The sequence below is a fragment of the Lepisma saccharinum genome, chromosome 12, assembly GCF_977018435.1.
Source record: "Lepisma saccharinum chromosome 12, izLepSacc3.1, whole genome shotgun sequence".
Lineage (NCBI taxonomy): Eukaryota > Metazoa > Arthropoda > Insecta > Zygentoma > Lepismatidae > Lepisma > Lepisma saccharinum.
This window is the reverse complement of record NC_139240.1, coordinates 35706316-35730178: the sequence shown is the minus strand read 5'-3', so window position 1 is coordinate 35730178 and position 23863 is coordinate 35706316. Positions and strand designations below refer to the sequence as shown.

General features: G+C 36.3%; 1 protein-coding gene across 3 annotated transcripts in view; it reads right to left on the bottom strand.

Moving 5' to 3' along the window:
* Window positions 1-3131: 3131 nt before the first annotated feature.
* Window positions 3132-23863, bottom strand: part of Rad23 (UV excision repair protein Rad23) — a 37967-nt gene continuing 17235 nt past the window's right edge. Inside the window, exons 6-8 of one of the 3 annotated variants that reach the window (XM_083132074.1) lie at window positions 18484-18666; window positions 8176-8324; window positions 3132-3785 (exon numbers count right to left, since the gene is read on the bottom strand). In XM_083132074.1, coding sequence (XP_082988200.1) covers window positions 3675-3785; window positions 8176-8324; window positions 18484-18666 — 443 coding nt within the window. In that variant the 3' untranslated portion in view covers window positions 3132-3674. The remainder of the gene's footprint in view (window positions 3786-8175; window positions 8325-18483; window positions 18667-23863) is intronic. The other 2 variants (XM_083132075.1, XM_083132076.1) reach the window with 2 other exon arrangements.

Below are 23863 nucleotides of genomic sequence, written 5' to 3'. Positions count from 1 at the left end.
AGCACATATTTGGAACAATATCATCATTTCAGTGAAAATATTGGAACATTTTGCGGCATCCCTGGGTGCCACGGTGTACACTTTGAGAACCTAGTGTACAAGATGAGCCAAAAGCCACGATTGGATATTGATATATTTATGGCTAAACCATTACCACTTTGAACAAATACAGATGCTTTAAAATTGTAATAATTAAAAGTTGTTCACAATATTGATTAACATTAATGGCATTCCACTCCAATTATAAGCATCAATTACTAGTTTTGATTTTAAATATTTTTAAAAATTACGTTAGAATATAAAATTATGTTATGTAATTACGTATTTTTTCATAATATTGGTTCAAAATCAATTTTTTCATAACTTATGGGACAATTAAGACTGTGAGTGTTGCAGACCCTGCGAACAATCAAAACACCAGAAAAGTATCAGCCATTATCAGTAAATAAAATCCAACCGATACTGATATATCAGCACCAGTATCAGCTCAGCCCTAGATGCATTATTATTAGCGTGAAAGAAAATGCAACAAGATACATCAAACAGTGAAATAGGACAAGAATACAGACTGATCCACTGAAGTGTAGAGACCGCTGCATTAGTGTTTGCACTATTGGCGGGCACTTGCGGCTGTATGTCGGCACTGTAGACTGTCCATGAACCAAGCATGCAAGTTTCCGTAACTAGTTTATTGAATTACCAATTTATTTAAGAACCGCAGTAGCTCAATTGTTAGGGTGTCCGATTAACATGCGAGATACCCAGGTTTGATCTCCGGCATGGGAGAACTGGAATTTTTTCCACCTGTTCAAGCACCCACCCATTGTCCTATAAAGTGGGTACCTGGACTGAACTCTGGGGGATAAAGGTGGCCAGGGGTGTAGTGCTGATCACATCACCCCCACCTTTGGCGTGATCAAGGAAGTGTGGGGCCCACACCCCCTATATGCCTTTATGGCATGGTGCAAAGCACAGGGAAGCACTTTACTTTTACTTTACCAATTTATGGAAGAAGGTGCTGAAACTGGCCACCTTCTTCGTCCACACATTTTTGACACCTCTTGATGAAGTTACCCCTAACTCGAAGCATGGAACTTTCACACCAGGGAATATTATTTCAATTTGCCTTTGAACTTCATGTGCCACATATGAATGATAAATACACATACATTGTGCAGTAGAAAACATTTGCTGAGCCATAACACATTTTGTGGTTGAATACACTAGAAAAAACACAATACATAACAAGCACGTATCACTTCAGTTTCCAGACTAATAAAGAGGCCACATAATATAAAACAAGGACCCTTATCACTTCACAGTCTCGTCTACTTTCAGGACCTCCGTAAAAAAAAAACAAAAAAAAAACATTTTTTTGCCCCCTCACCAGCTTACATTAGTGGGTGTCTTAATCAAGATGTATCAAAAATGTGTGTACATCAAATGCAACATCACGTTATTAAATAATTACAGAAGTTGTTGTGTGTTTGCTTCATTGACTAGCGCAAACACCAAAGCAGTGGTCTACACTTCAATGGATCACATTGTATTTCACAACGTGCATTGCAACTGCTGGCTCCTGGTGCAAAAACCTGACTCTTAACCACAGTATTGGAATAGACAAATTATTACAACAGAACGTATGCGAGGAGGATGAACATTCGTCTCTTTTTACATCAATTTCGCTTGAAATTCTAGTATCCAATCGTGACTATTGACCCACGGTACAGCTAGTTCAGTTGAATTAGCATTGGTGCTGCTTATAGAGCCACAGTGGTTTGGATGACAAGCAGGAGACCAGTGCTAGATTCTCGGGTGGAAATTTTTCCGACAAAGATTACTTCATGACTCACTCGTTCGTGTCTCCAACGCTTAAGCTATTACAATGGAATATCATTTTAATGTGACAAGCACATATGTATGTAAAATATCCGTCCTGGCAGTATCAGTCCACAATCATGTTTCATTTTCATATACCACTGTACTGGTAAGATAGACTAAACTACATTTTAACATGGATATAATGATTATGTTTACTTTTTAATTTCACTGCGTATTTCATCTCACGATCCATATTTGAGGGCCCGCTACCACAGACAAATTATGGTTATATGTGTACTACTGGGCTTCGAGCGTACACCTGTTTTTGTCTGTTTGAGAGTGTACTGCTCGTTATTCGCTCGAGTGAGGTTCTCAATTCCGTACTCTATCTAGTATGAACTATTTGGCACTCGAGCGAAACACACTTCCTGCATCACGCTAGTCCCTACATATAAGTACATATTGGAATTTGGAATAGTTGAAAAAACTGCGCCCACCCAGCGTCGAATAACATGGGTACCTGGGGGAAACCCTGGGGGGTAAAGGCGGTCAGGGGCGTGATGCTGATCACATCACCCCCACTCACGACCGGATCAAGAAAGTGTGGGGCGTTACCCCCACACCCCCTATACGCCTTCATGGCGTGGTGCTAAGCACAGGGGAACACTTTACCTTTTTTTTTTTTTTGAAAAAACTAATGTATTATTGCTTTTCAACCAAATACATGCTATTGTTTAACATCTGTTAAAATGAACTAATTTAGAACTACTTCATCTATCTCTCTCTCTTTTCTTCCTTCTTTCTTTCTCTTTAGGGGGGGGGGAAGAAAGAAGGAAGGAAGGAAAGAAAGAACGAGCTTGTTTTCTATCACTTTTGGCAAATCACAACCTCAAGGGTGAGTGATAATATGATGATATTGATGGACACTCAAAAATAACGCCCCAGCTGGGCTTCAAACCTGCACCTCTGGCATCGTAGTGTACTCTGCTAACCCACGGAGATCAGCTCTACATAAAGTGGCTCCGGTCTCACCAAGTCTTTAACAATGGGTACCCGTGAAATAAAGGCAGCTGGAGAATTGTGCTGATGACATCACCACCACTACATAGCTTACAGGAACTGAACTTACCACATTATTTACAACTTGTAAAAAGAAGTTATGTGATGCCAGTTCATCTATAAATGTACGGAAAACAACTCCCAAAATATTAACAAAATGTGCATCCAGAAAAAATTAATTACTCCTTTAATATAAGCACAAATTTTACAACAAGAGATTTATTTCAAATAAAAATACCCAATAGGTTAACTGAAGTTAACAGTTATCAAAATCACATTTATTTAAGGCTAGTAAGCTGTTTACAATGGTACAATCAACCAACTGCATTTTTATATATATATTTATGTATATTTTGTAATAGAACAGAGTCAGGAGGGGAAAAAAAGAAATTCATTGAAGAAGTTTTTTTTCTTTTCTTTTTACCAACACTGAGTTTATCTGTATTTTCATTTCACATCTTGTATTCCTGTAATAACAATTGTCCTGGCAACAATGCTATGGTGTTAATTATGCTGTCTTGCCCATAACAACTTGTCTGTAGAAAAAACTTCATATAATTACACATGCATATCCCACACACGAAAAAAAAAGTTGTGAACTGACTCAAAGTTCCATGATTAATATTCACAGAGAATTTTGTTTTTGACCCCAAAAAACAGGATCTCAAAAATTCTTTACTTCTAGCCATGGGTGTCTTGGGGCAAATACCCCTCCCCAACCCCAAAAAATTTCCCCCTCACAATGTCCTCAGAGGTGCTTTGCGTGGATATGAACCCTATGTACACAGAAATCTTCACTCATCAAAGTTTTGGGACAGCAAAAAATTGGCAGCTAAATTCTCGTTCTTCTCACACGCGAAGTAAGCCTGGACAACCAAGTGTTCTGGGAAACCAAGTGCTTTTAACTGGAAAGGAAAAAAAAGTAAATATGAACTGCAAATATTGCACTTCTCATGTAGACACTTTTCTTGTTTGCATAATCATGGTCGCACCCAAGAAGAAAAATGTTTAACCCTCCGTCAGACTTGTGGATGTCCAGTAGGGGTGTGCGGAACAGAATTTTATTGGTCAAGATGAGATTTTTTTTTTTTATCCCAATGTTCAGGATGGGAAAAATTTGCAATTTTTAATTGCAATATTCACACTGTGAATATCTAATTCTATACATATTTTCTCCTTAAGAGATTGTTTTTTGCTTTTGTGGAATGAAAACTAACAATTTCCAAGAAGTTTCAGCCACTTACAATGCAAAACACCCAAAAATTACCCACTTTTTAACATGACCATTTGGAATTTCCCGACTGTTTAGGATCCCAAAAAGTAGGGAAATCATTTCCTAAAGTCAGGATTGGGACAGGAATTTTTTTTCCCCCCAGATCCTGGTACCGAATTTTAAGGATCTCACACACCCCTACTGTCCCATCCCGCACACCTGTGTCACCCATCAACATTCATTTCAAGATTGCAACACTGATTTATACTGTGCATATATGCTTTTGTGTGGCTGAATGTTCTTTCTTTTTCTTTGTTCCAAGCTCAGCTGGGGCTTAGAACAAAAATAAACGTTCATCACACAGGCGCAGTATAGTTCGCACTGTAAGTCATACTTTAAATTAGGGATGGGACAATATGAAAATTTGGCTGATACCGATAATCTACTGATCAGATATAAAATTCCAAATGATCTTTGAAGAACCTGAGTGGTTCATTAATCTCCTTAACTCTTTCGCTGTGGTCGTCGCTTTTATGCACAGCACGCCAGGTGCCTTACTCTGCGGAAGTCGCATTATTGTGAGTTCATACTTCTACTCGCTGCGGATGTTGCATTTTCGAAGTACGTCGCTTTTAGTAGCCTTCTGACATCTGTTGATAGTATTTTGAACTATTTGAACTTGTAGGTTTGTTTTTATCCGTATGATGTCGCTAATTTCGCCTCCGTTTAGAATTCTTTGACATACGAGCGTTGAGTGCTCTGACATGTGTTTCAAATGCTTTGACATACGAGCGTTGAGTGCTCTGACATGTGTTTCAAATGCATGTTCGAATGTAAACAACATGGCTTCGTCAAGTCATCAACACTTGTCTGATAATGATGTTACTCAACTGTTATTTGCCGACTCAGAATCAGGTGAATTAAGTTGAGACGATAATAGCGACAGTTTTTATGAGACTTCAAGTGGTGACAGTGATTGTGTAGTGTCTGATGAAGAATTTGTACTGCCCTCCGTAACATCATGGAGCAGAGTGCAAAACAGCATTGATCTAGGTGCGGGAATTTCAACATTTTTCAAAATATAATACCACCAGGGACTACAGAATGGTTTTACAGTGCAAGGAATGACTTTTGTAAGTTCTCTCTCATATATAATGCAATGTAATTGTGAAAACTATTTTTTTATATAAAAAAATACATTTTCAAATTTAATTACGCAGCCAAGGGATACTGTGTGCCAGAGAATTTCGCAGCGAAAGAGTTAATAAATGTTTGTTTCGAGGTGACTGCAATGAAAAAAAGCTGCACATCTACATTACTTTTTTAAAAATTAGGGCATGGAGACTATCCATAAACATGAGTGCAAATGGTAGAATTTTGCACTAAATTATAAGATATTTATAGATGGATTGGTAAAATTATCGGTAATTTTACTGATACCTATGTCCTTATATGCCTCTATTGGCCCATAGAATAGAGAATAGAATAGTCTTTTATTTTCTACTGAGCGATGTTCAGCCTAGAGCTGCTCTACCACCTAACTCAGGATTAGGAGTTACAAAGTAAGATTACATGTGAGAAGAATTTTAAAAAATTGGTTTAAAATTAATAAGATACATGAAAAATACCGATAGAATACTGATTAATGTCTCCCATCCCTACTTTAATAAAGTTAAAGGGTTGGTGACGTGTTTCACCCATGTAACCAATTATACCGTGCGTTCATTTCGATCTTCAGCCGAGAGATCGGGAGAAGCTTGGCGGGCGGCGCTGACGGAGATGCTGACATTTGCACCCTGTAATGCCCGCTTATTTTTATGGACTATGCAGACATTTAATTAAATATTGCAAATCGAGCACTAACCTGTGTTATAAGAGTACGGTTTTAATTTTAGTAGCTTAGTGGCTGTATGTGCTGATGATTTTGACACCAATCTCCTGTGAAACACGGCGTAGAGGTTTGTTTGGAGAACGTTCTAACGCTGCACCAATTTCATCGGAGTTTTGCTTCGGTTAAAATCCTTCGTCTTTGCTTAGGTGTTTTAAAATTTAACGATCCAGTTTCTCATAATTTAAGGACAAGATGTCTAACTGTATCTCTATGTGGAGGTGAAACGCCTGGGAATTTCTGTACAAATTGCCTACACATGTCTCGACAAGTGTCTGTTTTCACGTAAGTGTCATACATAAAAATTCTTTGTTCTAACGTGAACCTTGCGGCTGGCATTCCAATCATCTCACTGACACAACACACATACACATTGCAATAACACAAACAAGTAACGGCAAGTAACCAAGAATATCACTCTTGCGCACAGTACATCTGCTTGCCACTATATTCACAGCTCTGTATTAATCTACTCGCGAAGGAACAAAAAACTCGAGCTTGGAGATTTTGGATTGCAAGGAAGCTCACGAAAACCATTGACTTTTAATGGTTTCGTCTGGAGCGTAATCTTGATACAGTGTTGCACATTCGAAACCTCCAAACGATCCTCATCGACACAAAACTCTTTCAAGGATATAAACTTAAGCAGGACGTTACTGGTCAAAACTATGATTAAAATGTTTTATTATCTGTGGCTCTTAACATCGTTTCTAAAGCGTATTTATTTGTGTATATAAGGGCAGAACTTGGATGAATTACAGAATAACTTTTGCGTGTTATAACACAGGTTAGTGCTCGCTTTTTGCAATATTTATATAAATGTCTGCATATGTCCATAAAAATAAGCAGGCATTACAGGCCGCACATGTCGGCATCTCCGTCAGCGACGCCCGCCACTCTTCTCCCGATCTCTCGGCTGAAGATCGAAATGAACGCACGGTATTACAGAAAACTGCGCACATGTCACAGGGTTAACAAATGGAATGCTCTCAAATTGCAATGATTCTGCCCATTTCAAGGATTGTTCTCGGCTATATCGAACTATTTTTAAACAAAAAAGGTTATGATTGAAAAGTTGGAGATGGGCAGTAAACTAAGGAATGCTTTATCGTAAAAGGCTGTCTGTAAGGCACGACACAGACACCTATCTCTGGGAAAGTTTTATCTATAACCTTTTACAACAAAGCATTCCTCACATTGCTACCAATCTCCAACCTTATATTTCAATCTTGTAAACATTTTACCTTATAACTAGGGTTAAACCGATGCTCCTATCAATTCTCAGAGATATGCCAATGCTTAAAAATTGTAACTATTAAAAGTTGTTTAAAATATTAATATTAGTGTATAAGTATTGCATTCTAATTACAAGAATCAATTTATCCATGCCTTACTTCAAAATATTCAAAAATTACATCTGAATATTAAAATACCTCTTGCGTAAAATGAAGTTATTGGTGCAAAATAAATAGCAACTTTGAATTTTGCATAATATACAGGATAACTAAACTCCGCAAAAATGTCACATAGCAATATTGCAGACAACATGACAGAATGAAATGCAGGAAAAGTATCAGCCTGTATCAGTAAATAAAACCCAACCAATGGTTTCCAATAGAGATACCTAGAGGCATGCATATTTAGTTTTTGACAGACACAAAATGTGAAATAATACATTGTAATATTATTTTTTTATGATTTTGAAAGGTGTAAGGTGCATTTTGCTACCATGTTTTGTCACGAGATGAACTGCAAAATGCAAAATAAACTAAAAAAAAATTGGTTTATTTGCTGATGTGACACTTTTTGAGGCCTGAATTATCCTGCGAGTTATGCAAATTGCGGAGAATTGTTAAATTCTGCTGTAAATATTTGAGAAGCTAAAATGGTCTCCTTTACACAGGAATAAACTTAATACTCGGATAATTATATAAATATGCTATTAGAAGTGAAATATTAATTTTGTGTAATAAGGATAGTTTTTAAATTAAATTTAGGTTTATATTCATTATTTTAACACTAAAATGCCATTTTATATACACAGCTTTGGATCCAGAAAATATCTGGCTCTACAGAGACCACTTGTGTTGGCTGATATATTTTATGTTTAAACTAAAATAAAAAAAAAGCTAGTTTCAGAACAATGCACTTGTTCACGCAAATACCATTTCTACGTAACACAGCATAGACTCACCCTCTCAATGGCCTCTTTGTCTTGTGGAGTGACTTGAATTACACCAGGTGGGAAGAGGGTCCCAGCACCCTGACCCGTAGCCTGCCCTTGACCCCCAGAGGTTGGAGTAGCACCTCCTCCTTGGGTGGCTGGTGCAGGGGTTCCTGAACCTAAAAAAATTAGGACCTTATTAATATTACAATTGAGATTCCACCACAGCTTATTTTCATGTTCACGCAAAATAATGTTCTTGTCAGGACTGGACCTACAGTTTAAAGTGGAATCTGAATCACATCTCCACCAGGTATCAAACCATGACCCCTTGATTACAATGTGTCAACACTACCACTACACCAACAGGGAGGCTCGATAATGCTTCTTGGAAAGAAAGATGTGGTAGCTAATTATTATAATGAAATAAGTACCCAATTGTGTACAAAACTGGCTTTTAAGAAGTTCTATTAATTTCTACAGCCACTGTTTCCAAGAGGGTGTGGCATTGAATTGGGCATCAAAATTAACAGAATCTCTTAAAAATTAGTTTTGCAGTTAAGTTAGTGCTTCATTTTAGTGTGAAGATAAAGTCCTTGTTCTTCATGCTATGAAGGAGGTTAGTAAAACTTACTTTCAACATGATTATAGTTAACTCCCTGCCTTTTCAAGGTTTCCCATGCATTTTGAAATGCATTTCCAGACCATTCTGGAATGTTGTAACGTATTTACAGTATATTTTTAGAGGGGAAATAGCACTGGCTCTAACTGCAAGATTTTATTCAGTTTGGTTTTGATTTAGCATTGCATTTCCGCCACTTTTGGTTAAACGTGTCGATGAGAATGTGTGATGGTATGATGAAATTCATGAAGGGTCGCTCACAAAGAACACTCATACCTAGGCCAGGATTTGAACCTGAAACTCACTGTCATTGTAGGAGAAAACCAATAACCAATAACCACTCCAACATGGAGGTTGGCTCTGGCTGCAAGAGCAAAAGTTATTTCTTTCCAGATACAAAATGCCTGTTATATCAAATTTGCATTTACACCAATATTTTATATTTCTTGACATGTCTAGGTTTTTGAGAATTTTTTTAATATTCCACGCCCTTTACACCCATATGGCAAGTTCCTCCTCAGTGGGGAAAGTGCCATAATACAAGCCAGGGATATGTTAAAAAATAAATATTGATTTAGTTTTGTAATACTCTAGCAAAAGCTATGTTTGAAGCCATGCTGGACCTTTTGCCTGTGGATGCAAACGGGCATATTCAGAAAGAAATTTTGGAGGAAGGGGGGGAGGTTCCAACCAGGAATGACCATCCCCCAAGTCCAATGACATGTTCCCCCCTCTATGATAGTATGAGGATAGTTGTTTTTTTTTTTTTTTTGTTATTCTTGGAATCATAATTTCAGAATTGAATGTCTGTTGACACTACACTTACTTTGCTTACTGTACCAAAATAGTTTCTCACTGAAGTCAGATTACTACCCAGTGTGAAACAAAATAAGAAAAAACTTTTAGTGGATGTTACTTTCAGAATCCACAAATCGTGCACACACAGAATTTTCTATACCTGCCACATCAAGTGTCTCATTGGGAAGTATGCTGAATCAACCTCCTTCCATAACACTGCTATAATATTTCAAATTCTAAAACATTACATCATGCCTTCCAGAGCATTCAAGTTAATCTTCGTATGGTTTGCTTTTCTGTTGTCCAGATATCTGTGATGTGCTCCACAAGAAATTCTCTCAACATTAAATTTTCCAAATTTGGAAAATCACAGTGATTTTTTGAGGACGATGGGTTTTTAAAACAACTTTACAGCTGCAGGTATTGTATTTTTGGTGCAGCATGGTATTATTCATTACATCCAAATTTTTGTGGCATATGGGCACAATGGCTGCATTCTCAGTTTGTCAACATGACAAACATAATTTATAAATGATCAAGTCAAGTCAGGCCCGCTGGCCTTAAATACAAGGTGAGCCTAAAAGAAATAGATTAAATGCTTCATGAATCGAAAACGGCTTGTCTTATCAGCAAGCATTTAGTATAGCTTTATAGAGAAAGTCTTCAATTTACCACCTCCAATTTTCGTTTATTTTTGTAATGTCAGCATCACGTGAGAACCCTTGATGCCAGTTGAGCAATATGGCCACTAGCCAGGTAGAAAAGGCTTTCTGTGTGCTTGAATTTGCAAGAACAAATTCTGTTTCTCTTGTACGGCGTTGTTTTAGAACATGGTATGGCAAACAACCACCCACAAGGCAGTCTAGCTACGATTGGAGCAAGAAATTTGAGGAAACTGGTTGTCTGTGGGAGACTAGAACTGATATCTGTCATGTTACAAAATCTGTCACACAGAGAATATTTGTAACTTAGCCATGTAAATTTCAGGACACACTCTTCCAACCATGTAAGCATTTCAGCCATGTTATTAACACACTTGTTTCTGTAAAGCTTTGAAACTGTTTATGTCTTTTAGGCTCACCCTGTATAATATGAGCATTATGTAATGAATATTACAATAACTTTACTACATACCATGCCCCTTAATATTTATTGAAATTGCCCAGATATCTATGCTCTGGTGAGCTCAGAGAAGGGCTCAGTGATGAAACATTAGCTGAAAACTTACATTTGTTTGCTGGTTGAAAAACAATTTAAAAAATTAAACAAGTTACAATAATTATTTCTCTTGTAGTCTACGGTTATTACAAGCAAAAAACAAAGTTTTTTTTGTTGTGACGTTTCAGGACAAGCAGTCTCCTTTATTTTTATTGCAGATAAAAAAACAATATCACATTATTTTTTATTTAAAAATTATGAATCCCAAATATCAAATGGTAACCCACTATGGAGTTTTCTTTTTCACAAGTGGAGTAAGCCACCATCTTTAAACTTTAATGTAACGAAAAACATCAAGAAACTCTGTGAAAGCAAAGCAATGATGATTTTGAATTGCCTGATGATATTTGGGATTCATAATTTTTAAATAAAAAATGATATTTTTTTTTATCTGAAATAAAAATAAAGCAGACTGCTTGTTTCCACAGTTGAGTTGCTATATTACAACAATGTAACATTGACAACATCCATTGTATAAGTGATTCTTATTTGTTAAAAAAAAAATTAACCATTGTTATAACTGTATCTTTAATCAAACTAAAAATAAGTGTCTGATGAAGGGAGCGTGTGTTCTCCTGAAACGTAACAACAAACTGTGTTTTTATGCTTGTAATAACCGTAGACTACTAGAGAAATAAGTTACAATAAATCCTATGCAGGTAATACGTTACTTTGGTTTGCAGATACATTTATGTATCTGGACTGTACATGAACACATAAAAAGCAAATACGATATAAAGTATGTTTGGCTGTTTTGTTCTATGCTGTGTTCTGTGTTTAAAAAATGATACTATAGCTTTCGCATGAGAAAAAATCCCCAAAGTTACACATGTTGACTTTCTTGATTATTTATAAATTTTGTTCATCATCTTGACAAAGTGAGAATTCATCCATAATGACCACATGCCACTAAAACCAGGAATTTCTGAATACTTACCATGGTGCATAGACTGTTCCATAAATAAGATAAGATTATCGAGATTATGAGGGGCACTGATAACATGCGTTTCTTTAAAAGAAAAATAATTGTACAAAACACTTTTGTATCATTGTACAAAACACTTTTGTAGGCATCAAAGTAATTGATTGATATGATGTATTTTACTTCATTTTTTGCCACTTTTGGCTAATCGTGAAGATGAGTCGGTATGATGAAATTGATGAAGGGACGCTCACAAAGAACACCCATGCCAAGGTTGGGATTTCAACCTGGGAGCCCTGACATCGTAGCATTCTGTGCTAACTACTTTTCCATGGAAGTTGGCATCACCTCTTCAAAACATCCCGCAAAGTATTGAATCATTTCCCATGAAGTGATTTATCTGGTTTTCGAAACAAAGAGTGTAAGTGTGTTTTTAAGCTCACTTTATGCATGAGTAAAGGCTAAATGGGTCTCTGCGTAGCATTTTAAAGTGGCATCCGAACCACCGTGCAATGTGCCTTCACCAACATGGGGGCTCTTGAATTACAAGGTTACCACTAAGCTGGGGAGACAATGTGGGTTAATGTTAGGTCTGTATGGTTGTGGGGATGCAGTTCCCTTCCACACTTTTCACAAAACTGAAGAACTCAGTCCGTGGGAAGTGTGTCAGTACCACTCAGGATATTTCTAATGAGGTAACCTTAGTATTCGGATACATTAACAATGTAGGCACCTTGATGGGACCGCACCACAACAAATGCTCAAACACTGGGTCACTGTGAGGCTTGCAAATGTAATTTGGACTATACAGTCCACTAGAGCTTGTTTGGTTTAATGCACAGATAGGCCTACATTTGAAGTGGAAGCCAAACCGCTATTGGTCACCACCGAGTATCAAACCTAGGACCCCTTGACTACAAGGCAACTGCATTATCACGACACCATCAGAAACTGTAAAAATGATTCAGTTAAGAGTGAGTTGGAGTTGTGGGGTGTGTCCAGTATCTGAATGCTGTGGTAGAGTACTTTCGCTCACTCATACTCGATCGAACCTCCCTGCTCAAGCATGATACGCTGAAGATCAAATATAATTTCAATGTGATAGTAATTGTACAAATATAGATGTAAACATCTGTCCTAGCAGTTTCAGCCCATAATAATCTATTCATTTACATATATTGCTATGTGTTGGTAAAATAAACTAAATTACATTTTAACATGGAGATGATGACTATGTTCACTTTAATTTCAATTTCACTTTGTCTTTCACTTCATGTTGTATCTGTTTGGCGGTTACACGGAGATAGGTAATTTACTCTGATAAGCTTACTTTTCATTTTTCTGCATAAATTTTTCTCTCGATCGATTTCACCACCCGTCTGGTGGCTTCGTCAGACATGTAACAGAGTAAATTTCACTTCATAATTCATATTTGAAGGCCCACTACTAAAAATAAATTATGGTTAATGGGCTTTGAGCACATACTGATCGTTTGCCTGTTCGAGTGTTACTCCCTCAAGCAAAGACACTGTCAATTCCGTAAGACATCTCGCATCATCCATTCGAATTATTAGACGATCGAGCAAAAAGGCGATGCAGCACACTACTCAGTTGGCAATGAGATCACTCAGCTACTTCACATCCAAATAAGCTTCACTGCCCCATGAGGAAAGTTTCAGCCTACTCTCGACTAGGCCACAGACTATGGCATTGCTGGAGGGAAAGTATTTGTTGTTGACGAGATGGAATTCTGAATGATTCCAGCAGAAACCAAACAAACTCTGCATATAATTTTACTATTAATGAAAAAAAAAAGTGCATGTGTTACTAATGGTTGATCACAGACACTGAAGCCATTGAGTAAATGATCAGTCTGCTCAACAAGCAAAAACATTGTTCAGATACTGACGTACCTCTGAATTAAGTAAATTTGGAAAAGCAAGGACTGAATTTGAAGCAATGGAATTTCCTATCATGGCCAAAACTCTAGAAAAAAAAAATGGTTTCAAGGGAACATGCTTCGTCAAATAGAGTTCTCACTAACGTGGAGAAGTAATGAGAATCCATAAAAATATTCAAAAACATGAAAATGTTAGGAAATGTTAAATCTGGTTCTTGTTTCATTTTATTACACATCTGTAAACACTAAAACAGATTATAAGAGATATATTTTTAAATAAATGATTTCTCTTGGCAGGAGCCAGTGTTTTCACACTAGGGATGGACAGATGTAAAATTCATTGATCACCAATATTCTACAGATCCAATCTAAAATTCCAAGTTTCATGAACCCGAATTGTTTATTCATGTCTGTAACTAATTCTTACATATATTTACACATTAACTTGTTTCTTGATGTTCATCATTTTCTGTTCCACTTTTTTCTTGCTCAAAAGTTTATTTATTGTTAAAATATACCTATTAATTCACCTTCCCACACTTTAATGAAGGAAGTTTTTTGTTTTTACTTAATGTTGCAAAAATAAAATGCACGTTTAAACATTAACTGAACAAAACCATGATATACCAATTTATATTTATAAAATAAATGGCAAAATTTTTGCACTAAGTTAGAGGCTATTTGTAGAAATATTGGCCTAGCAAAATATAACTTGTCTGCAGATACTGAGAGAGTAATTTCATCCTATCACTACTGAAAATATACTGTAAAGAAAGCTAAAGTAAGTTAAAACAGTAGAGGATCATCTGAACATTTATTCTGAAAACCAAGGAGTCTATCCATTTCATCTATGTACTGACATGAACAGATATGCCTGACGAAGATGCCAGAGAGGTGGAAAATCAATGGCAGTTCAAAAACCACATGGAAAAGTTAACAGAGTTCATTTGAATAGATTACCTTCCCCCACATACCTGAATAATTAATATCCTTTGATATAATGTATATCAGGGAGTTTGAATGTACCGATTTATTTTACATTGTGTTTCTAGCACATTTGGCTAATTGCAAAGATGAGAATGAATGGCATGATAAGATGAAACAGGTGAAGGGATAATCACAAACACAAATGGAGAGCACAAAACACACGTCCCATTGACATTCGTGAGTCAAGGTATCAGAGCATTGTTAGTCTTCAAAATGCAGTCCAAGGTGTACTACACGGAAGGGAGGTTGACATTGGGGTGTCTTGCGAAAGTGTCACCCCTTACACCCCATCAGAGAGATTGTATTGGTTAAAATCAGTACAAAAACTGCGATGTTTGGAGGTCTTTGTTCTCACACTAAAATTAAAGTTGTAACAGGCCATTTTGTAGTGATATACGCTAGCTACTTGACTGCAAGATTTGATGGGTTTTTCAAATTCACAGTCAGTCCATTGCATCAAACTTCGACCAACTTCTTGCGACAGTACTTGCAACGTTGACAGTACATCACAATTCTTAAAGGGAGAGCATGTTCAACAATGTGCACTACAGATAAAAGAATGCCAATAATAAATTTAAACAATGTTACCAATACCACACATATCTATAACACATGAAAAATCTTTACTGGAACTTCACATAAGGATGCAATTCTTGTTGGCTGAAACAAGGACACTGTTATTTCAAATTCACACTCCAATTTAATATTCTTATATCTAGCTGTATACATTAACTTCTTTGCGTATGTTCAATTTCTTCATCTTTTCTTGTATGAAAGTTTATTTATTATTAAAAATATACTTAATAATTCACCTTCCCACAACTTAATGAAGGAAGCTTCTTTCAAACCTTTTTAAACTAACAGGAGAGTAATTACGTTTAAAAGCAAACAGAGTACAGCATACCCTTGCATATTCGGTTAAGGTCTACATTTTTGTGCATTGAAAAATCCCCAAAAATGTAGTTTAAACAACTGAATGAAATAGTAACTGAATGCATTCCTTCATGTATATTTAACACTATTTACAACGAACATCACAAACAAAACTAAAGAAATCTAGCATTCTTACATACTCTGATTTCATGTATTTGTTACCACCTCCCAGTGCAAAGTACAAGACTGGCTGTAAAGCAAGGGGTTAGTCAAACAATAAATTGTATTTTTGTACACAAAAGTCAAATACACATCTTTTTCTACAACAGTGAACGCATATCATGATGTATGATAACTTAAAACATTTGGCTTACCACGAGCATATCTCACCCCTTTGTTGTTTTGTACTGTAAATATATGTATTAACAACGTAAAAAGTAACAGAATGGAGTGATTTTTACCCAATTTGTTTGTTCTTTTCTTTTTACAGTAAACGTACGTTCAATTGGAATATCTACACTCAATTTAATTACTATTATATCTGAAAACCTTACATTGTAGAATAAAATCAATTTATTATTATAGTACTAGTATAAATAAGCTGAAGAGGTTTTGTACCAAAATATGTGTATAATATACAGATTGCAAACATGGAAATACTTCTTAAATATTAACACTTTTATTATGAATTCTAGCATTTATGGCCCCTAGTCTAACTACACACATGAACACTAAAATATGCAAGTGTATACTTCGTTTACAAGTCCAAAATAGCCTCTTCTTTAATCCAACATCTAGCTGTTCTACTGTTAAGTATTATTGTCCTTGGTTAAAGGAATACACACTTAATAATACTAAAGTAGTAGTGATGAAATTTTCAATTTGTTTAGTAAAAAATACTGTGCAACTTGCAACAGAGCTAGTTACTGATTACTACTAATCGTCTCTTAAAGACACCGGTTAAAAGAACGGTGTGCATAGATATTCTCATTCTACTAGAAATGTAATCTTATGGCTGCCTATAAGGTCACAGCAAACAATAACTCTTTTTATTGCTAAATACTGGTCAGTTAACACACTATGTACCACGTAGGAGTTCAAAGTTGTCTCAATAGCAAGTATGAAGGAAGAAAAAGTCATTTGATATGAGGAACTCTGGCAACATTTGATCACCACCTCATCGCTGGCCAATCAGTAGTTGTAGTAGTAGTTCTTTCTACATTGTTGCCACTTTCAGACAGTAAAATTTTGTATGTAATTAGAGAAATGTACATGATGGAGATTGTATGATCTCACTTATGTAAGGCTGCTTATTTGTACTCTTGGGTTAACCACAACAGGGTATAATCAAATGGGGAATTCAGTGGTTTCCTTTATAGGTTCCATATCAGCATTTGCCTCAAATGCCATCGAAGGGGGGGACTAGGAATGAGCTGATACCCATCCCATTGAACCGGAATTCCAAAGCATTGGTTGGGTTTTATTTACTGATTCATTCCATTACTTTTCTGGCATGCAAATTTGTAGTTTCCACATATTTTGCACTAATACTATGTGAAAAATTCTTTTGTGATTGCACCCCTGTGTTTTAAGTCCACTTTACGTGTAGATAGGTTAATCGGGATTGAACCTACAGTTTAAAGTTGAATTTGAACCACCATGGGACCCCTTCATTGCCATTGGATTTGAGTCTGCACCAATACCCAATAACAGGATCTTAACCACTTGTATCAGTAATATGGGATGTGAAGGAAATCTTACTAACCCATGGTTCAACATAATATTTTCCTGCCTTGGTGGCAAAGTACTCAACCAGACGAAGTTACCACCAAGTTTCTAAGTTCGAGTTCATGCTTGCATCATTTAATCTAATCATTATTCATTTTCATCATCATGATTAGAAGCTGAACTCCTAAACTAAACTTGAAACAGTCCTCTAAGAGCCAGGGTAAGCCAAGGGGCTGTTCATTGGGTGATGCATGGTCAGCGCATTGAGTCCCATCACTGCTGTTTTCTGGCATTCAAGGCTGGGTCAATGTGAAATTTGAGGGGCTCCCACCGGGAATCGAACCTGGGACCACTTGCACCAAAGGTGAGAGCACTAACAATATGACTATTTGAGAGCCTTGAAGAAGTAGAAATGCCATGTGAAGTGAAACAATGAAAAAAAATAATACTTTTTGACAAGTGATCCGTTTTGCCAGTCTTGCAAGAGTAAAGACATTCAAGTTTCATGAAACCTCTTCATATACAGGGTGTTCAGATGAAACCTCTTTGATTTAAAATTACAATTATGAGGAACTATTTGACAGACCCCTACGGTTTGTGGCATCATGTAAAGCAACTCAAAAAGTTGTTGTTGTTGTTGTGTTTGTTTTTTTTTAAAGTTCTAGGTGGGCTCCTTTCATAACCAATCACCTCTACCGATTCATCAGATGTGTGTTTTATGCTAGAACCTGACTGTTGGTGAACACCCCCAGTGGCTTGGAATGTGTTATACCAAGTCTTAATTGTCTTTACACCTGGTGGTTCCCTTTCAAATGCACGTCTGAAATGTCTTTGGACTGAAATTGACGATTTCGTTTCCGCACACCACACACACACTGTGTTCTCTCTTCTGCTGTCGTCACCGTTGCTAATAACTCAGCAATTAAAAAAAAACTGAGTTGCTTTACATGCCGCCGCAAAGTGCAAGGCTCTATGTCGAATAGTTTCCTCATAAGTGTAAGGTAATTTTCATCAGGGGAGTTTCATGTGGACACCCTGTATATGCTTTGGATATACACTTACCAGTTTCCAATGACAAAAAATATACGTATACACCAGTATTTAGCAAATACATACAGGTATTGTTCACCTAGACATATATTCAGTCTTAATCCAACTGCAAAACAAGAAAACTATCTCAATGCTAACACGAATTTGGTTCTGTTGGACTTGTAAGTACTCTGTTTGCTTTTAGGCGTAATTACTGAGCTGGGACCGTTAGCACAAATGCTCCTTAACTAATTTACACACCTGAAGCAGGCTCATTGAGCATCCGGACAAAGGCCTCCTGATTCTGTGAAATAAGTTGGAGTAAGGCCGGGTTTGTTTGGCCGATTTGTTGTAAGACTGCGTTGAGGAGCTGCGGGTTCTGCTGTATCACCTGCCGCATCTGTTGGAACTGCGGCTGGGTTCGAAGGAAAGCCAAGGGGTCTTCTGGAAGGCAACACACACACACACTGCACGCCACTGTCTTTTAAGAGTTCGCTTACACCGTAGGCTATCGGAAGTGTATGATAAAGGCTGTACTTGCATGTAGTTTACTCCTTAGCAGGGACAGAAAGTTTGCAGCAAGGCTCGAGTGATATGAAACTTTTGCTGATACTGATAACCAAGGAATGGATTTATTTGTAAATGTATATTTTTATATACACGATGAAATAAGTTATACTTTGTATTATCATTTTCCAAACTTATACATATACAAGGCTACTATAAATGATTGATTCAATTTCAAAACACTGTATTTTCCAAAGTATTGCACATACAGATATGAATGGTACATGAAAACAACTGTACACTCACCAAGTTTACATCATGACAGACCAGTTGGCAGCACAAGTACCGTGCCTGTACACAGAGAAAAGAATTCTTGTGTGTTGGAATATGTGAGATGTTCATCTCAATGCTGATTCCGGGAATTTCATCTACCACCCCAATGGAACATCAATGTTCCCCGCTACCTAAACGATAAACTTCCACATGAACAGATTGGGCATGTTGGTATGGATGAACTTGACTACCGTTTGGATGTGCGTCGTATGACCAGAGGGGCACACACAGAACATTTGTAGAATGTGAGGGAAACTTGGTGAGTTTACCGTTATTTTCATGTATCATTCATATCTGTATGCGCAACACTTTGGAAAATAGTGTTTTGAAATCGAATGAATCATTTATAGTAGCTCTGTATTAGGTTTTGGCTGATATTTTTTATATTTTAGTTATTTTTACATATTATTTCCATATTTCAGGACATTTCTCAACATATACTCCATATTTGGGCAATAACTACATGTCCGCGCGTGACCGAAAGAGTTGGGTGAATTTTTTTTGCATATAACTGACAAATTTGAAATACACTGCCATTATTTATTGCGATACTGAATGCAGTTTTAGTCAATATAAATCCACCTCAAGAGACACAACAGAAATTCACGTTCGAACACCTACAACAAGGTTTTGTTATTCATTGTTTTGCAAACAGAAAATGAAAACACATTTTTTTGTTGATTTACAATTAATGTCAATGTAAGCATACTGTATTTTACATAGCTCATGTAGTCTCTTATATTATTAAAAAGGTAATTTTTACAATTTGAAGTTCATATTTAACTCCATATTTTGGGGAATATAACTAAAAATTACTTACATATTTAGCACATTTTTACTACGTATAAATCCGTTCCCTGCTGGTAACCAGTGTAAAACTGAAAATGCTCCTTGAAGAACGTGAATAGTTCATTAATTAGTATCCCAGATGACCTTAGTAGAATTAATTTAACTTACTGGAGGGGACTGCCAGGCCTACCACCTATCGTTTTTCGATTTTTCAACTGTGAATAATTTTTAAAAAAATTGAAAATTAACTACATTATTTCCGAGGCCATTCCCAATGTTTCTGTACTGCTTTTGTTCATAAAATCATAACGTTAACTTACATAGCATGCAAAAATACACATGGTGGATCTATCAGTGGCCACTTCTATCATCCACATTCCTAAGTGATGACAGTGGCCACCATCATTAACGGAACCTTCTACGAGTAGTTTCACAGAAAAACAAGTATGTACAGCATATAAATTTGCTACTGGCTTTTTACTTCCCTGAAACATGAATATCTTTATTCTTTATAGAAATACAAGATCTGTAAACTTATTGGCGAACACTGACATGCCTATATCTCATGTAAAAATTTCATTGTAATAGTTTGTTTGGAATCTGGATATATACTAAATTTGTAAACTACACAAAAGTACGACCTTTTATTCATTCATTCCCATATTATGATCATGATAATACTTAATAAAAGGGAGTCAAGACCTAGATATACACTTGCTACACCTCACACACCCAGATATGGATTAACATTCACAAATGCAATTGAGAAATATGCTCAACTCTTAACAAGCTGGTACTGAGAAAAATATGGTTTTGTCATATGAAAACACTAGAATACTAAAGTTATATGTTTCACAATGTTCCATTGGCATCTTCAGGTAAAGGTGGATTTACATAAACTGTGCATAATAATGATTTTACTGATGGTGATGCATTCTAATTCAATATATTAAACGTTCTCGGGGAAAAAATATGTCAATAAAATATTTAGCAACTTGTATTAATAGTAATAGTTTCAAATGACTTGGATATGACAGGTTTTCATGTTTCCTACAATTGAAACCTAGTGAAAATGCAAACCCAATCAATCTTGGGCATACCATTCTATAGCTTCACAACTGGCAATCTGTGTCTACCTCGGCTTACTTTTTCATTTGTTTTACATATGTAGAATTGAATTGCTCAGGAAAATGCAGCAGACACTGTTCCCATTGGATGCACCCAGAGGTAGGCAAACACAAGATGACAGAATATTTTTCAAGTGATACACCTGAATTTCCAAATTCAGTTCTCAAATACACACATATTTTAATATTTCAAGTTCCCTCATGGAAATTTCCATTACCTTTCTTTAAAAAATAATAATAACAATGTTTACGTTTACAGTATATGTTTTTGTTGGATATAATTAATAATAAACATGCCACAGGGTTGGGCTGCTATGATTTTTTTGATTATGAAATTCCCTGACATTTCCAGATTTTCCAGTACAGAAATGAAATTTTTCCAGACGTTTATCATCATGATTTTTGCTTTCCAACCTTGTGTTTTTCAATTAAATATATAATCCGTTAATTATTATGAATATTCACTTTCACAACTTTTACTTAGCAAATTTCATTCTACACACACACAAGAACATGTGAAAATTCGAAAAGTAAAATGACAATCGGCATAAAATGTATTGGGGCTACAATCACGTGCATCTAGGCTTCAGTCTAAGGTAACAGAGGTACATTATTTTACCATAACAGATCTCCATAATATAAAAACAGAAAAAGTTCATAAACCATACATAATTTTTCATTTTCTGGTGTATTTATAGTGTCATAGAAAATGCTGCTGTTTTGCATTTATAAGTACACAGCATCTGGAGAAATTTGGATTGGATTGATTTGGTGTTTTAAGTCCACTTTATGCACAGTAAGGCTAATCGGGACTGGACCTACAGTTTAAAGTGGGATCCGAACCACTTGTGCCTCCACCGGGTATCGAACCCGGGACCCCTTGATTACAAGGCGACGACGCTACCACTGCGCCATCGGGGAGGCGCCCTCTGGAGAAATTTCTCGTTGCATATAGGAATTCTATAGGAAATGCCAACAAGACTAAGATCTATAAAATAATAAGACGATAAACTCATCTTCACCAACCGTTCTGATAATTATGATCATATTGTCGGTGGCGGATCCAGCAGTTATAGTTGGGAGGGGCAAATTTCATTCGGGTACCTGACCTCAATTGCACTGGTTTATACAAACAATACATTCTACTATAAGCAGGAACTAGGTTAGCATCCATACTTGAGAGATTACAGAGTAATTTTCCAAAAATAAAGTTCCAGGCCTGAAATAGATGGTTGAATTTCATTTGATTTTTGCTATTTAGTGTCTTTCTTCTGCCACTTTTGGCTAATCGCAACGATATGGATGAGTAATGATATATGAAACTGATGAGAGGATACTCACAAAGAACAAATCCCAGTCCTGGATTCGAACCCTGGACCTCTGGCTGGAATAAATTGCAATTATTGTTTGTCGTTATCATAATTCCTCCCACTGTCACAGTAAACTGAATGAACAGATATGAATTAATAAAGTGAATAAACAAAGAAAATTAAATTGGATTGTTGTTTTAAGTCCACTTTATGCACAGTAAGGCTAATCGAGACTGGACCTACAGTTTAAAGTGGGATCTGAACCTGGGACCCCATTATTACAAGGCGACGACACTACCACTGTGCCACCGGGGAGGCCCATATTACCAAAGAAAAGAAAACCCTATTCTTTCTAGGGGTGTCAGAGTCGATCCACTTTGAGGCATATTGCAGAGTTGTTTGGATCCAACTTATTAACCATAAAAATAAAAATCCAATAAATAATTTTCTTAACCCACTACTATAACTAGCATATAAATAAGACGTCTGAAAAATAGGTCCAGTTCCGATTAGCCTATCATGAGCCGAAAGTGGATTTACATCAAACTTCAAAAAAATATTCTCGAGTTTGTTAAACTTGGTGATAAAAGAAGGAAATTTTGAGTCTTCAAAAATATTAAGCATAATAATACGTATATCCAAATTCCTGGCAGTTGGGAGGGGTGATCGATCGCCCCTATCGCCCTCCCCATGGATCCACGCCTGCATACTGTCAAAGTACTTTAGTTATCAATCAGATATCTGGATTCCAGGTTTTACTTCGATATTCTTTCTAATATCTAGTATTATAAAAGTGAAAATTTATTACAAAAATTCAAAGGGACCATAATTTTGCACAAGACTGAGAATCGTAAGAACAAAAGAAACAAGTTTCTACACTGAATCTTTTTTGGGAATGGAATCACAAGAACAGAATCCAGAAGTGGAAGTGAACTGCTTCTTCATTTTGCAACTTTTTCTCTTGCAGACTCCAAATTGCATGTACATTCCAGACAATCTGCAAAATTCCGTTTTCCAGGTGCATCGCAACCCTGCATGCCATTATAAATTTTTGCACGGTTGCTAGCCGAATTTTGAAATCTGCAGCAATATGGTAGTTGGGTATACATTAAAATGTATTACATAGTTATTTATACTATATATATAAAAAAAGTTATTCATACTGTCAGCAGTAGACTCATGTATATAGTTCTTTAGTTAGATCACTCCGGCTCAAAAATAATTACTTTAAATCCAATCCTGCGTTAATTAATAAATTAGATGTTTTAAACTTGCATTTCAAGATGTGTAGCTTTACCTTGGGTTCACTGCTTTCTTAGCCCAACAAATAACATGTTAGCTAATGAATTATTTTCAGTTTTGTGTACCCTTGAATGCACAGTGTATTGCATTATGACTGGTTAAGACAATTTCACATGTGAAAAATTCAATAGTGGGGGAGCAATTCCATAATATTCCATAAAACTTGGTTCGAGTCTTGACTGAGCCTGCATTTCCAACTTGGTACTACCATAGAATCACTGTAACTGTATGGACAATCTGTAAAGATAATGTATACAGTTTGTACAGTCACGG